The 15,550-nt window shown below is 36.3% G+C and overlaps 2 protein-coding genes and 1 pseudogene across 3 annotated transcripts; 1 reads left to right on the top strand and 2 right to left on the bottom strand.

Moving 5' to 3' along the window:
• The first annotated feature begins 1,667 nt into the window (after positions 1 to 1,667).
• On the top strand, positions 1,668 to 2,645 carry LOC148587759 (uncharacterized; annotated as a pseudogene).
• A 221-nt stretch (positions 2,646 to 2,866) lies between these two features.
• Positions 2,867 to 5,506, bottom strand: LOC132180428 (3-dehydrosphinganine reductase TSC10A). The gene is made up of 4 exons (XM_059593246.2): positions 4,852 to 5,506; positions 4,537 to 4,684; positions 3,865 to 4,155; positions 2,867 to 3,196 (listed from the first exon to the last, which is right to left on the bottom strand). Coding segments are annotated over exons 1-4 (984 nt in total). The 5' UTR covers positions 5,395 to 5,506; the 3' UTR covers positions 2,867 to 3,194.
• Positions 5,507 to 8,694: 3,188 nt separating this feature from the next.
• LOC132180437 (uncharacterized) lies at positions 8,695 to 12,874 on the bottom strand. Of its 2 annotated transcripts, XM_059593256.2 has the most exons (7): positions 12,620 to 12,874; positions 11,517 to 11,631; positions 9,707 to 9,937; positions 9,551 to 9,619; positions 9,251 to 9,323; positions 9,100 to 9,164; positions 8,695 to 8,965 (listed from the first exon to the last, which is right to left on the bottom strand). In XM_059593256.2, exons 3-7 carry the CDS (start codon positions 9,908 to 9,910, stop codon positions 8,885 to 8,887), a joined length of 492 nt encoding a protein of 163 aa, XP_059449239.1. In that variant the 5' UTR covers positions 9,911 to 9,937; positions 11,517 to 11,631; positions 12,620 to 12,874; the 3' UTR covers positions 8,695 to 8,884. The 2 variants fall into 2 exon arrangements, with proteins under 2 accessions (XP_059449239.1, XP_059449249.1); XM_059593266.2 differs by lacking the exon at positions 11,517 to 11,631.
• Between the last annotated feature and the right edge of the window lie 2,676 nt (positions 12,875 to 15,550).

The raw sequence follows: 15,550 nt of genomic DNA, 5'->3' as shown, positions 1-15,550 counted from the left end.
AGACGTTTTATATGTTAATTGCTACTTTGTAGATATGGGAGAAAAGAGGACGAGTTTATTTAGATTGTCAACCCTTTTCAATTGAATGTTTGTGTATGCATTTATATTTTGAGACAAATTGTCAATTACATTATATGACTTCGCAAATTCAAATTTCCATGCTTTGGAGTGCTTGAAATGGCTGCCGGAATATCATCTTTTCATGCTAATTTTATTCGAGTATGCGGCGGAGTGGGCAAATGCCCGCCCCACACCGACTCGCTCTGTTTGATTTTTCTCACAAAAACGCAAATCCGGATCAAATGCTAAGATACCCGTACAGAGCGGGTTGCGGTTAGCATTTTTTAAAAATTCGGGTACCCGCCCCGCCCCCACAATAACCCTAAACCTAAAAACCTAGTATCCACAAACAATAATCCATCTCGTTCTTCAAGACGCCTCCCTCTTCTTCTTTCTTCAGGTTCTTTCTTTTTTTCATTTTCTTCTTTCTTCTTTCCTCTTTCTCACTCTCTCCTGTGCGCCCTGCGCAGCTTCTTCTTCTTTCTTTCATTTTATTCTTTCCTCTACGCAGCTTCTTCATCTTTCCTCTCTCTCTCTCTCTCTCTCTCCTCTACGCAGCTGCCCATCTTTCTCTCTCTTATGCGCGGTTGCGGTCCTCTCTCTCCTCTGCGCCTCCCTCTCTCTCATCTACGCCCCTCTCTCTCTCATTTGTAGCTCTCTCCTCTCTATGGGACTTGGATGATGCCCTAACCTGCACTATTCGCCCCGCACAATTCTAAATCCAGCGAATATTGTTCAGTATAGTTGGGTTGCGGGTCTAATTTTTTAATACCCGTAACCTACGGGTCGGGTGCTAAAGTACTCAATCCTCGGCCCTCATCCGACCCGCGCCCACCCTAGTATGCCCTTTGAGGAATTACACATTGGATTATAGTAATATAATAATAACTAAATGGACTACAACCGCACAACTTCGTGTTTTAGGCTCCGTTTACTTCGACGTAAAATAGTTTTCATTGGAAAATATTTTCAGGAAAACTATTTTCCCTGAAAATGTTTTATGTCGAAAACATTTTACAACGTTTACCGTGTACACGGAAAATAATTTTTAAATTTTTTTTTTTTTCCAATAAAGTCCCCACCGGGACCTGCACAGAACTTGTTTGAGACCCCCGCAGGGACTTGCCCGGGACCCGGCAGGACTTGACCTGGACTTGTCCGGGACCTCACTCGGTGGGGTCCCAAGCGAGTCCTAGGCGGGGTCCTTGGCGGGTCCCGGTCAAGTTCCAGCGGGTCCTAGGCGGTTTACTGTTTTGAAAACCGTAAACCATTTTCCGAAAATTAAAAATGAATTTTTGGTCAAAAGGAAAATATTTTTCGTTTATCACTATTTTACATCGAAGTAAACACCGTAAAATGTGTAAATCATTTTCTGTAAACCATTTTACCAGAGCCTTAAAAGAAAAAGTTGAGGAGAGGTGTTTTCGTTGGCTCTCAGCCTCTCATACTCTTAGTGATTCAGTGAAGGTGATTGAAAGCGCCAACCGTTTAATAGAACGGCAAAAAAAAAAAAAAAACCCTAAATTCTTGTGGTTGATCATGGCCAGTGGAGAATCAGACATGGACGCCATGAACGAAGCCCCAACCCGGACTTAACCCTAAAGACCATGAGCAGGAGCAAAACGGCGGTGGCGTGCTTTAGCAACGTCTTCAACGAGGTCACTCTTCATTTCTAGATCCTCTACCTTCCCAAACAAGTCAATTAACTAAAAAATTGAGACATTTCTCTTATATTTGTTCTTTATTTCTCATATATCTTTAATTGTTTGTGATTTTCAGTGTAGATATACGTGTGGGTCGGTTGCAACTCTGCCAAATTAGGGCACTTATATGCATCTGCACCTACACGGCCAGTAAGTTTTTTTAGTTCTTGCAGTTTTTATGGTCTCCATCAATTCTATGGAGTAGATTTCTTTAAATCTCAACCATTATATTCAAATTAACTGGTAAATTTACCATATTTATGATAGAATCTCTACAATTTTATTTGGAAACAATAGTTGAGATTTAAAGAAATGTACACAATCATATCAATTATAATTCAAAGATTAGGATGCATTATATTTTGCTATTTGGTGACATAAAAGATACGGTTAGTGTTGCTTCCATACTTGGAGGAGCTTCTGATAATACAGGATCTGGCAATGCTCGGTGATTAGGTAAGTTTTGATTTATGTACTTGGTTTATGGGATTATGGATTTTTGGTGCTCAGGCTAACATGTCATGTTTTTTCTAGTGTTGAAGACCGGTCTCAATATAATTTTGGCTTGCAATATTCCAAACAATAGTTCTATGCTTGAGGTCTCTTCTCTCTCTCCCACACACCCACACGCGTGTAAATATTTCTTAGTTTTTAGTTTGGCTGTCTGGTTTGGATCTCCTTATGGATTTATCTATTGATTTATTTCTTCCATCTCCTTTGGGATTTTAGGAAGGTGTTGGTACAAAAGCATCTCCTTCGGAATTTTTGAGAATTTAGGCAGAAGCTGAGAAGGTGTTGGTACAAAGGCTAATCCATCTGGGTTACACAAGGCCGAAGGCAGAAGGATCACCTGCTATATATGATACACATCCATTGTTATAGACTATTATTATTATTATACTGTTATAGACTATTATTATTAAGAGTCCTAAACTTTCAGGGTGTTATCTCTTTCATTTTCTTCTCTTTTTGACACTTTCTTAGTGCTTCAGATGGTCTACCCCAAAGAATGTTATTGACAATTTTAAGCTCCATATAATATTTGTCTTGAGATGGAAGAGGAATTAGAAAAACTTGTTAAGAAGCAAATTCAAAACATCTGATTACAATAAAATTCTATGGCACAAAGTATATTTGTTCTCGATGAGCAGGTAACATTCGATAAACTGGCTTTGCAATGATTGATAACAGAATGAAGTGAGTTCGATCAAAACAAAATTGTGACTACAAGAAGCCGTAAACTGCTACAAAGTGACTTTAGTCCCCACGTCCTTTCGATCTTGACATATCAATATGAATGGGGAACGAAAGGAAGATGGTGCCCAATCTCTATTAAGGCAACATGGCATAACTGCAATGCCCAGAAACTTGAGAGTGCGAGAGACCGGCACAATTGACAACCGCCATCCAAGGTATTCATGAATCATAGGTTCCTAGTAAAGACCATACAAAATTTATATCATGAGATTAGCAACAAGAATCCCCTTAATTCAGAAGTAAGCAAAATGATGAAAGCAATCCGTTTGTAGGTTGTTATGCCATGATATAGCTCCACAGAAGTGCCAAAATCCTACAGAACATACTGTAAAATCCAAAAATAAAAAACAAAATCCTATGGATAGATAAGCAAACCTAACAACTTCATCAAAGATTCAAAAGTAAGAAAAGATATTCGATGTCTTATTAAAATGGTAAGAGCTAGCATATTTAGACCAGATTTTATTCAACAAAGAACTAGTTTCTCTGGTTGTCTCGCAGCAACGAATCAACAACTTTGAACCCCTCACCAACTGGAAAAGAGTCGAGAACTAGAAGAGTAATGTCATGAAAAATGTGAACTAGGAGCTTGCTATATATAAGACTTGCATAATTTATGATCCAAAAAAACTGGTCTTAGGTGCATTTTTCTGCAAAATTTTTACAGATTGTTGATATCAGGCGTTATGAACATTGAGAAGAGCAGGTGAGATAAGTCAGTTATTCAAACATTGTCCTCTTTTACACACTTAAAAAGGGATATTTCCAACTAGTAAAAGAAAATAAACAAGGTGAGGGTATCAATCCTCTTGATGTTTGATGGATCATTTTGTAGAATACTTACAATGTTGTTTTGCGTGCCACTTTTCTATGCTTCCATACCAGTTCCACAGGAAGCATAGAGCTGCAAAGCGGGTGATACCAGCAGCAACAATCTCAACAAATGCCATCAGGACTGATCTCTGAGGGGAGAAACCAGCAGTTGCTATAGACAGCAACAGACCCTCAAAGTTGCAGGGGATAATAAAGCTACCGGATTTGATGCCATCTAAAGCTCTCTTGGCAACTTCATCAGCTTTCATTGCACCAGAGGAGGCTGCAATGATACTGGTGAGCTGTGGCCTTATCTTGGTTTCTGTAATCAGCAGACATAAGTCCAAAAACCCAATTTAGTTACAAACAACACAACGAATAAAACTCCCACATGGTCAGAACTAGAAACACACTGATTAATCTGTGCATATACATTTTCCACTAGAGGATACATATAGAATAACATGCTGTAGTGATCTTAATCATACTCTCGTGTTAATGAAAGCAACAAAAGATGATTATTTTCCATTTTGGAGTTAAATAGGTACCAAGCCAGTACAATGTATATGACTTGATGATCATGTAAGCCTAAAATTCATAAATTTAATAAATATTCGAGTGAATCAATCAAGCTAATCAGTTGCAGCAATACAATGTGACAACAATACGTTAGTACTACGAAAAGAATGCTTCAATTTCGTACCTTCGACTAGACCGGGAGTGTCAGTGTCTGGAGGGAATATAAGAGAGACAAGGATGTCATCGGCAATGACCTCTTGTTGCAAAGCCTCTGCCAAACCCCGGAGCCCAAACTTACTAGCGGAATACGCTGTGTAGCCGTATATACCCACCTACGAAGCCACATACAAATTCAAGACAAATTTCTAAATATTCAACTATGTTACTGTGTAGATTATTAGATTTCTTCCAAACTCAATTATTGCTTTTAAATCGAATTATTAAGATTATGACGATATCACCATTGAATTGAGTAGGGAAAGGTTGTGGTTCAGCGTACCTGACCGGCCTGAGAAGACATGAGAGCGATGGAACCGGGGCCACGGTCCCTCCGCTGAAGTTTGATGGCAGGCAAAGCAGCTTTGACCATGTTAAAAGCCCCCATCAAATTCACGTCCAGCATGAACTTCACCTCATCCAACCCCTGCCTCTCCAGCTCCTGCGGCACGAACACCCCCTGATTCACCACCAGCACATCGATGGGCCCGGCCTCCTCCACCGCCCTTGATAGGGCGTCGTAGTCCCGCACGTCTGCCGCGAACACCGCCACGTCGATCCCCGTGGCGAGCAGGATCTTCTGCTTCGCCGCCTCCAGCTTGTCAATGGACCGCGCGAGGATCGACACGCGCGCGCCCTCCGACGCCGCCCGGTGGGCCAGGGCAAGCCCGATCCCGCTCGATCCGCCTGTGATGAACACGTGGCGGTTCTTGATCGGGACCCTGGCGGGACGGGGCCGGGTTATAAGGTAGAGGACGACGAGGAGACCTAGAGGGAAGAGGAGGAGGAGGAGGAGGGAGAGGTATGTGAGGTTTGCGCCAGTCATTAATTGAGCTCCTGAAAGGTAATGCAAAGCGACGGTGGGGATGTGTTGGACTTTGATCTGTATTTACTCTACTTCTGCTTATATTGAAGTGGTATCTACTAATATTGTTCGAGGTATACTGCGCCGCAACCGCGAGCTGCAAAACTGCAGAGGTAAAAATCGCTAACCGCTTACTGTTATATATAACAAGCTTAAAATCCGTGCAATGACAAGTTTGTTTTTAAAAATGATAAGAGTGAAAAAATAATAATAATAATAATTAGTGGATGCATAAATGACAAAAAGGAGAAAAAGAGTATCTGAGTAAGAAGCAGGAAAAAAATAAATAAATGTTGAAGTCCGAAAAAAAATTTAGCACTGAAAGTACGGTCAGAACATAATCATAAAAAATAAATAGAATTAGATACCGAAAGAAAAATGAGTTAAAATTAAAGAAATCAAAAGTTAGAAATGATCATAAAAACTCAAATAAAGATTAAAAATATATGATTTCTGAATTTCTAAATAATTATAATGAAAAGCCTCCAGCTCACCAGTATCATTGCAGCCTCTTCTGGTGCAATGAAAGCTGATGAAGTTGCCAAGAGAGCTTTAACTGGCATCAAATCCGGTAGCTTTATTATCCCCTGCAACTTTGAGGGTCTGCTGTTGTCTATAGCAACTGCTGGTTTATCCCCCTCAGATATCAGTCCTGATGGCATTTGTCGAGATTGTTGCTGCTGGTATCACCCGCTTTGTAGCTCTATGCTTCCAGTGGAACTGGTATGGAAGCATAGAAAAGTGGCACGCAAAACAACATAACATTGTAAGTATTCTACAAAATGATCCATCAAACATCAAGATCGAGGATTGATACCATCACCTTCTTTATTTTCTTTTACTAGTTGGAAATATCCCATTTTAAGTTTGTAAAAGAGGACAAAGTTTGAATAACAGACTTATCTCACCTGTTCTTCTCAATGTTCATAACGCCTGATATCAACAATCTCTAAAAATTATGCAGAAAAATGAACCTAATGTTGTACAAACAATTGTTTTTATTTTCTTTCTTTTCAAACCCTTTTATTATTTATTTAATATCCAGCAAGTAGTTTTCTAGAAATAATTTTGTGACGGTTTGGTCATTAAGGAGCATTTAATTTTTCATACGTTTTTTACCATGAGTCATTAAACCTATTGATTTTTCTTTTACCGTTTATGACCATTCGTTATTAATATGTTTTATGGCCTTTTGTTTCTTCAATTGCTATGAATATTTGGTTATTACTTTTGTTTTGTTATTTATTACATTTGGGAGAATCAACAACCCAACGCGTTATATATATATATATTATATTAACCCCTTTGGGGTTTGGTTGAAAATGATTTTATTATTTTTACCACATTTTATTTTCGTGCAGTTGGCGGGTTATTTTTCATTCCCCACTAGCAACTATTTTTGGTGTTGTATTTCATCATCTACTTTGTGGAAAAAAGATTGTTCTATTACTCTTCGTTATTGAAAGTGCGTCATTAATGAACGTTATGGTCTAATCCTGGGAGGTTGTATTTCATCATCTACTTTGTGGAAAAAAGATTGTTCTATTACTCTTCGTTATTGGAAGTGCGTCATTAATGAACGCTATGGTCTAATCCTGGGAGGTTGCATGTCAAAAGATTCGATCACACCAAGTTATATACTTCGGGAGGCACGAATCAACATTTAAAGACAACGTTCTTGCGTGATTCTATACCATTCAGTGGCGAAGCCACATTACCCCTTGGGGGTGCCGTGAGGATTTAAATTTTTTTTTTCTTTAACCCTAAAAAAAAATAATAATAAATAAATAAATCTCAGCAATGAAAATTGACTCTTCTAATGTCTACACCAACTACCGAACGAGTATTTTCAGCAATGAAAATTGTTAAAACACGACTTCGCAACAAAATTGAGGATGATTTTCTTGCAAATAGTTTAATTCTCTATATTGAAAGGAAAATTGCTAAGAGCTTCGATTTAGATTCGATATTTGATGATTTTGTATTTCTAAAAGACCGTAAAGTGCAGTTCTAGACACTTTTTTTTTTTTTTTAATTTCTGTCTTTTTGATATAGTGTCGACATGTTACATTTCTAATATATCAATTGAGCACATATTTATGAACTTTTATAGATATTTTTTGTGATGTATATATTGTGTGAATTACCAAATTTTTAGGGTGGAGAAAATTTTTAGGACGCTAAAAAAATTTTAGCGGCTCCCCAATATAAAATGGCTGGCTCCGCCACTGATAGCATTGTGAGATCTTTCCATACTCTACTTTTTATCTTATGTATTTTATTGTTAATTTTCATATTGCAATTATTTTATATCAATGAAAATTTGTGCACCATCCAAAATTATTCCAAAATTATTTCCGACACCTAAGACCAGTTTTTGGGATCATAAATTATGCAAGTCTTATAGCAAGCTCCTAGTTCACGTTTTTCATGACATTACTCTTCTAGTTCTCGACTCTTTTCCAGTTGGTGAGGGGTTCAAAGTTATTGAATCGTTGCTGGCAGACAACCAGAGAAACTAGTTCTTTGTTGAACAAAATCTGGTCTAAATATGCTAGCTCTTACCATTTTAATAAGACATCGAATATCCTTTCTTACTTTTGAATCTTTGATGAAGTTGCTGGTTTGCTTATCTATCCATAGGATTTTGTTTTTTATTTTTGGATTTTACAGTATGTTCTATAGGATTTTGGCACTTCTATGGAGCTATATCATGGCATAACAACCTACAAACTGATTGCTTTCATCATTTTGCTTACTTCTAAAGTGAAGGGAATTCTTGTTGCTAATCTCATGATATAAATTTTGCATAGTCTTTACTAGGAACCTATGATTCACGAATACCTTGGATGGCGGTTGTCAATCGTGCCGGTCACTATATGAGTTTCAAGTTTCCCAGAAGTCGATTTTTTAAAAACTTTAAAAGTGCCGCCGATCAATCATCGTTGCTTCAGGAATTTAAGTTCTCTCTCTCGCTCTCTCAAGTTTCTGGGCATTGCAGTTATGCCATGTTGCCTTAATAGATTGGGCACTAAAGTTACTTTGTAGCAGTTTACGGCTTCTTGTAATCACAGAATAATAATAGTTTGTGCCGTCAATACTATAGTTTGTGCCTTAATGTTGCCATAATACATTAGTTTGTGCCGTAGATACTATAGTTTGTGCCTTAATGTTGCCTTAATACTTTGTGCCATAGAATTTTATTGTAATCAGATGTTTTGAATATGCTTCTTCACAAGTTTTTCTAATTCCTCTTCCATCTCTAGACAAATATTATATTGAACTTGAAATTGTCAATAACATTCTTTAGGGTATACCATCTGAAGCAAGAAGAAAGTGTCAAAAAGAGAAGAAAATGAAAGAGATAACACCCTGAAAGTTTAGGACTCTTAATAATAATAGTCTATAACAATGGATGTGTTTCATATATAGTAGGTTTGCCAAGGCCCTGCTACGAGGACAATCCTTCTGCCTTCCGCCTTGTGTAACCCAGGTGGATTAGCTTTTGTACCAACACCTTCTCAGCTTCAGCCTAAAATCCAAAGGGGACGGAAGAAATAAATCAATAGATAAATCCCTAGGAGATCCAAACCAGACAGCCAAACTGAAAACTAAGAAATATTTACAGGGGTGGGTGTGTGGGAGAGAATGAGAGAGAGAAGAGACCTCCAGCATAGGACTATTCTTTGGAATATTGCAGGCCAGAATTATATTGAGACCAGTCTTCAACACTAGAAGAAACATGGCACGTCATTCTGGGCACCAAAAATCCATAATTGGTAATTCCATAAACCAACGTACATAAATCAAAACTTACCTAATCGCCGAGCAATGCCAGATCCTGTATTATCAGAAGTTCCTCCAAGTATGGAAGCAACACTAACCGTGTCCTTTATGTCACCAAATAGCAAAATATAATGCATCATAATCTTTGAATTATAATTGATATGATTGTGTACATTTCTTTAAATCTCAACTATAAATAAAATTGCAGAGATTCTATCATAAATAACGGTAAATTTGCCATTTAATTTGAATATAATAATTGAGATTTAAAGAAATCTACTCGATAGAATTGATGGAGACCATAAAAACTGCAAGGACTTAAAAAACTTACAGGCCGTGTAGGTGCAGATGCGCATAAGTGCCCTAATTTGGCAGAGTTGCAACCGACCCACACGTATATCTACACGGAAAATCACAAACAATTAAAGATATATGAGAAATAAAGAACGATTAGAAGAGAAATGTCTCAATTTTTAAGAAAATGGACCTGTTTGGGAAGGCGGAGGATCTGGAAATGAAGAGTGACATCTTTGAAGACGTGGCTAAAGCACGTGATCTGCACGCCACTGCCGTTTTGCTCCTGCTCATGGTCTTTAGGGTTAAGGCCGAATTGTTGCTGCTTGTCTTTGAAAATCTGCGCGGAGCTTAGGGCTTCGTTCATGGCGTCCATGTCCGATTCTCCACCAGCCATGATCAACTATGGCGCTCAATTACGAATCTAAAAAGTCCACAATAGTTTAGGGTTTTTTTTTTTTTTTTTTCCGCCGTTCAATTAAACAGTTGGCGCTTTCAGTCACCTTCACTGAATCACTCAAGAGTATGAGAGCCAACGAAAACTCCTCCCCTCGACTTTTTCTAATAAAACACGAAGCTGCGCAGTTGTAGTCCATTTGTTATTATTATATTATTATTTTCAATTTGTTGCGTAATTTCTTGATGGGCATACTCGAGTAAAATTCACATGAAAAGATGATCTTCCAGCAGCCATTTCAAGCACTCCAAAGCGTGGCAATTTGAATTTGTGAAGTCATGTTGAGTATAAGGCTATAATGTTATTGACAACAAGATGTTAATATATATACGTACATATATGATATATATTTCTTTCATCACATAATATACGATATACTTCCATATTTAGGCTCCCAAAATAAAGGAAAATTTATAGAAACAAATTAAGGCACTTATCAATTGAACTTCTCATAGTACTCTTAAATTTGAAGACAACCTTTTTTAACTTTGAACACACCTTATTTCAAATTCAAACCCACATTTCTTCACTCATCTAAAGTTATTTTAGGAATAGTGTTTATTGCATTAAAATGGGTATCATTTGTAAACTTTCATCTATTATAAGACCAAAGTCAGAGAAGGGCAATCACTCATTCTTAAAACCAGAACTCTTAAGACCAAAGAATCAGCTGGACGTACGTAATGAGGAAGGTAATAGTAGTGAAAGTCTCAATGTTTCATTTTTCAAACCTACCAAAGAATCATATGCCATTGAAACTTCTGAGCCCTTTGAAAGCTTGATTATCAAAGGGTTGAAGCCTAATGTTAAAATAATACGATGAATAGCAGGAACATATGATCCTATATATGGTCCCCAACTAAAAAATGATTCATATCAATCGTCTTAAAGAAGTGCAGTACTGTAGAATGAGAGTACGTAGGATTATATCAGCAAACACTTAGAAAAGTTCTCTAAGGCAACTTTTATAACTCTTGAAAAAAGGAGATTTAGCAAGATGTAAGAGAAATAAAACACGACATTTTGAGAAGCCATGCTTGATGCTTGGGCATCTTGAGGAGTTAGGCTTGAAAATTACAAAATAATATATAGGGATAACTTAGACAAATCTTAGCCATTCAATAATACTAATTAACTTGATTTGCATAACCAGTCAAATATAATTGCATATCACAAACATTAAGTTAAACATAATTAAGTTAATTTCCGTACGCATACATGTGTAGTTCGCTAACCTACAAACCCACAATCTAAAACTAGATTCCGTGAAAGGGTAAGGATTACCGAAAATTAACTCACATTCTTTACAAGGAATGTCAAAGTAAGTCAGGGAAAAAAAATTAGCACTGGAAGTATGGCCAGAACATAATCATAAAAAATAAATAGAACCAGATACCGAAATTCAATTCAAAAAAGAAAAATGAGTTAAATTAAAAAAAAAAAAAATAAAGAAACCAAAAGTTGGGAATGATTATAGAAACTCAAATAAAGATTAAAAATATAAGATTTCTGAATTTCTAAATAATTATAATGAAAAGTTTCTTACCAATAGAACATTTCCCAAACCGCCCACTTCGAAATTTTTTGTGAAAGCAAATCGGAAAATGTAAGGATATTCCAAAAACCGCTTTTATCGGTGTGATTTCACTTTCAATTTTTTTCTGCAATATGATTAAAGAAAAATAAATTAATATTACCTTCATAAATCAAAGCAACGTAGAAGAAAAATAACCGCTCAAGAAATCAATTCCTATTATTTTCTACGTATACAAGCCTCAGGATCAAATAAGAAAATTAAAATAATCAACATCCAACCACCTCTTAATACTAATTTAGATATTAATAATACCCTAGTTAGAATAATCTCATCTACAACCCCTTCTAGGATCCTAAACCTCAACACAATCGCAACCCCTAGACATAAGCAACTCCTAGAATCATCATCCGTCCCCCAAAAAGACAACCCTCAAAATACACTTTAACCCATAAAACAACCCACCTTCTCAAGCTAACAATACGACACACCAAAACGCCAATTAATAGGAACTCAAGGTACCCAACCATAACAACAACAAACCATAACCGAAACTCTCTCCTCCATTTGGTCATAGCTACCCAAAATCGATACCCTAAAATTAATACGCAACCGGCTACCTCTAAATCAAGCATCAAAACTCTATTTGTTAACAACCCAAGTGTCACAAAACAATAAGCCAAGAACACTATAATTGGTCAACAACCTATAAGCACCAAATGAATAATCAAACCCATATTAAACCCTCAATAGCTAGCCATCATAATTAATCCCCCAAAAATCACAAAGCTTCAAAGTAGTCAACAACCCAAATGTTAACCTTAAACAAGGGATTAAAAGCCACAATTAAAAATCATCTAACAAAAGACCCAAACCGAGTCCTAGCTTTATCAACCACAATCACTCAAAATCAAACCCATAGAACTTTGTCAACAAAACTATAGTCCTTACAAAATACACACTCGGTTTTCCTAAAGAAAACACGCCAAAATACTCTTCGATTCTAGTGGAAAATCATCGCAGAAACACTCCCCATTTGGCCACAAGAACTCCTAGCAATTCAGCTAGCACAGCAGGAAATCCTTAAATTAAACTAAGGAAATGCTAGAGATTACCTAACGTGACGATTCTGGGTTGCGGGATCGCTGCCACGTCGCCGGAAGAGCCACTGCTACACGTCGCCGGTGACCCAGCCACCACGGTACGCCCCTCTCTTCCACCAATCTCAGCTCTCTCTCAACTCTCGTGTCTCTTTCTGTCTAACTCCGACCCTCTCTCTCAATCTCTCTCTCGGGTCTGGTCTGGGCAAGGGGACAAAAACCCCTCGCTGTCTTCTGCTCTCCTCTTTCTCTTCTTTCAGACGTGGCAAAAATTCCCACCTCATAAAGTTTTTATTGAGGTTTTGAACCGCACATGAATAAATAGCAACGTGTCAACGATTGTCACATTGCTAAATTTAAAAATAAAAAATATATCCATTAGTGACATGGTGAATTATGCCACGTCACTTTTGATTGACGTATCATTTCGACACGTCAATAATTTTTTACATGCCATTTTGACACATTACCTTTTATTGACGTGTTAAAATGACATGTCAAAAGTTTTGACATGTCATTTTTGACACGTCAAAAATTATTGACGTGTCATTATTTCACATATCAATAACGGAATTTCAATTATAATTAATTAATTAATCATATTAATTATATATGTGTTTTAAAAAATATATATTAAGTAACAAAATTTAATTGGTATACCCTATATATGTCTATAATTATATCATAGTCATTGAGCCTAAGGGACAAGTAGTCTCGGTTGAGAGAGAAATTTCTCCCTAATTAATGTCCCGGTATAGGGGAAAACTTTTCTTCCTGTATAGGGAGAAAATTTTCTCCCGATGTAGGAAGGGAGCGTCCTACATCATAATACCAAGTTTCTTATGAAAAAAAGAGCGATAACAATTTTTTTTTTTTTTTACATGTCCACATAAGGGAAGGGGGAGGGGAGATTTGAATTAGTGACCTCTACTTCATAAGGCGTGGTTCACAACCGATTGAGCTACCTCTTGAGGACAGCGATAGCAAAATTAAATCTAGATTGTTGAAAGACTACATACAACACTTAAACAAAATCCTACTTATTTAGACCTTTCATATTTGATAGGAATTTAGCTTAGGTGTTGAAATAAGAACAACACATGCAACAGAAAGAAAAATATATATATATATATATATATATATATATATATATATATATATATATGATGACTTTTTTCTCTTATAAACACTAATTAGTGTTTAGGAAAATATTATAATAATATAAAAATTTGTTTCTTGACTTGTTACATGTGGCACGTCAAAATTTTTTTGATGTGTTACATGTGGCACGTCAAAATTTTTTTGATGTGTTACATGTGGCACGTTAAGAATTTATTGACGTCTCATATGTAGCACGTCAAGAATTTCTTGACGTGTTACATGTGGCATGCCAGAAAAATATTAAGAATATATTAAATTTTTTTATTTGTTGACGTGTCACATGTAACACGTCAGTAAATTATAGAATAACTTTCTTTCTCCTCCCTCTTTCTTCTCCTCCCGCGCTCAAATCTCTCTTTATTCAACTTTTTCTCTCTTCTTTTAATCCGTCCCCCACACACTCTCTCTGCGTACCCCGCGCACTCTCAATTGTGGAAAAAAAAAAAAAAATTAAGGGAAAAATTCACTTTACCCCCTGAAGTTTCAGAGGTTTTTCAATTCGAACATCAATGTTTAAAAATTGACAATGTACCCCCTAATGTTTCAAAAAATTTTAATTCAAACCCTCCGTTACTAATTTTCGTCTAATTGGATGAAAATCATCACACGTGCATCTCTCGTGGGATTTTGATGCCCTCTATTCCAATTTTATCCTCATTAAAACTTATGAAATTACGTAATAACCCTCATTAAAACCTATGAAAAATGAGGTTAATTACGTAATTTCATAGGTTTTAATGAGTACAAAATTGGAATAGAGAGCATCAAAATCAGACGTGAGACGTACGTGGAATGATTTCTGTTCAATTAGGCGGAAATTAGTAACGGATGGTCTAAATTGAAAATTTTTAAAACATTAGGGGAGTACATTGCTAATTTTTAAAAGTTGGGGTTTAAATTGAAAAACTCCTAAAACTTCAAAGGGTAAAGTGAATTTAACCCTAAAAAAAATTTATTTATAAAAATTTATTAGTTCAGATGTTTTCTCAGCAACCAAGCACGGCTTTGAGAAATTTCATGAGTAAAAATTCCTGAAAAACAAAAACAAAAAATTCTTATTATTTTTTTAATAATTTTTTAAAACTTGAGTGACATGCCGAAATTGCAACATCAAGAACTTTATTGATGTGGCGATATTGCAACGTCACCTTCTTTTTTAATGTGGTACTATTTGACATGTCAAAAAATTTATTGATGTAGCAATATTACCACGTCAATAAAAAAGGCGACGTGACAATATTGGCAACGTTAATAAAGTTTTTGACGTGTCAGTTTTGACACGTAAAAAATTGGTGACGTGGTAAAAAATACATGTCAAAATTTATTTTTTGACGTGCCTCCGTTTGCCACATCATCAATTTATGACGTGTTAAACATTGGCACGTCAAAAAATTTCCAGTTTTGACACTTTGATTTTTAACCTTTTACACACATCAATACTGACACGTCACTAAACTTTAGTAACATGTTAAGAGTCTTGACACATCAAAAATGAATGGTCAAGAAAAATGCAATTTTTTGTAGTGCGGAGGCTTTTTGTTGATTGGTTTTTTGTTTTTTTTTTCTTCATAAGATCTAGTGCTTTCATGGTTATTGTATTTTGTGTTTTTAAATGATGTGTCAACCTTGTATTGGTTGCTGTAAAACCTTACTTTTATAGCTTATCCTGATAGTAGGATGAGTAATTCTAGGTGGCCTACTTGTATCATACTAATAATGATGTAGCTATTAAAATCACCATTGGGCTTATGATTGATCATTATTGAATTTTGATCAAAGAGTGAT

Source organism: Corylus avellana, chromosome 2 (assembly GCF_965113065.1).
Source record: "Corylus avellana chromosome 2, dhCorAvel1.hap1.2, whole genome shotgun sequence".
Classification (NCBI taxonomy): Eukaryota; Viridiplantae; Streptophyta; class Magnoliopsida; order Fagales; family Betulaceae; genus Corylus; species Corylus avellana.
Note: the sequence above shows the minus strand (reverse complement) of the source record. Positions and strands in the feature narration are given on the sequence as shown.

Bases quoted from the DNA above. Each gene is read 5' to 3' on its own strand.
- LOC132180428 (XM_059593246.2), bottom strand. From the start codon at position 5,394: ATGACTGGCGCAAACCTCACATACCTCTCCCTCCTCCTCCTCCTCCTC. The intron at 4,685-4,851 runs GTACGCTGAACC...GTGGCTTCGTAG, and splicing joins TGTCTTCTCAGGCCGGTCAG to GTGGGTATATACGGCTACAC. The intron at 4,156-4,536 runs GTACGAAATTGA...TGCTGATTACAG, and splicing joins CACTCCCGGTCTAGTCGAAG to AAACCAAGATAAGGCCACAG.
- LOC132180437 (XM_059593256.2), bottom strand. From the start codon at position 9,910: ATGGCTGGTGGAGAATCGGACATGGACGCCATGAACGAAGCCCTAAGC. The intron at 9,620-9,706 runs GTCCATTTTCTT...TTTTCCGTGTAG, and splicing joins TCCTCCGCCTTCCCAAACAG to ATATACGTGTGGGTCGGTTG. The intron at 9,165-9,250 runs GTAAGTTTTGAT...TGTTTCTTCTAG, and splicing joins TGGCATTGCTCGGCGATTAG to TGTTGAAGACTGGTCTCAAT.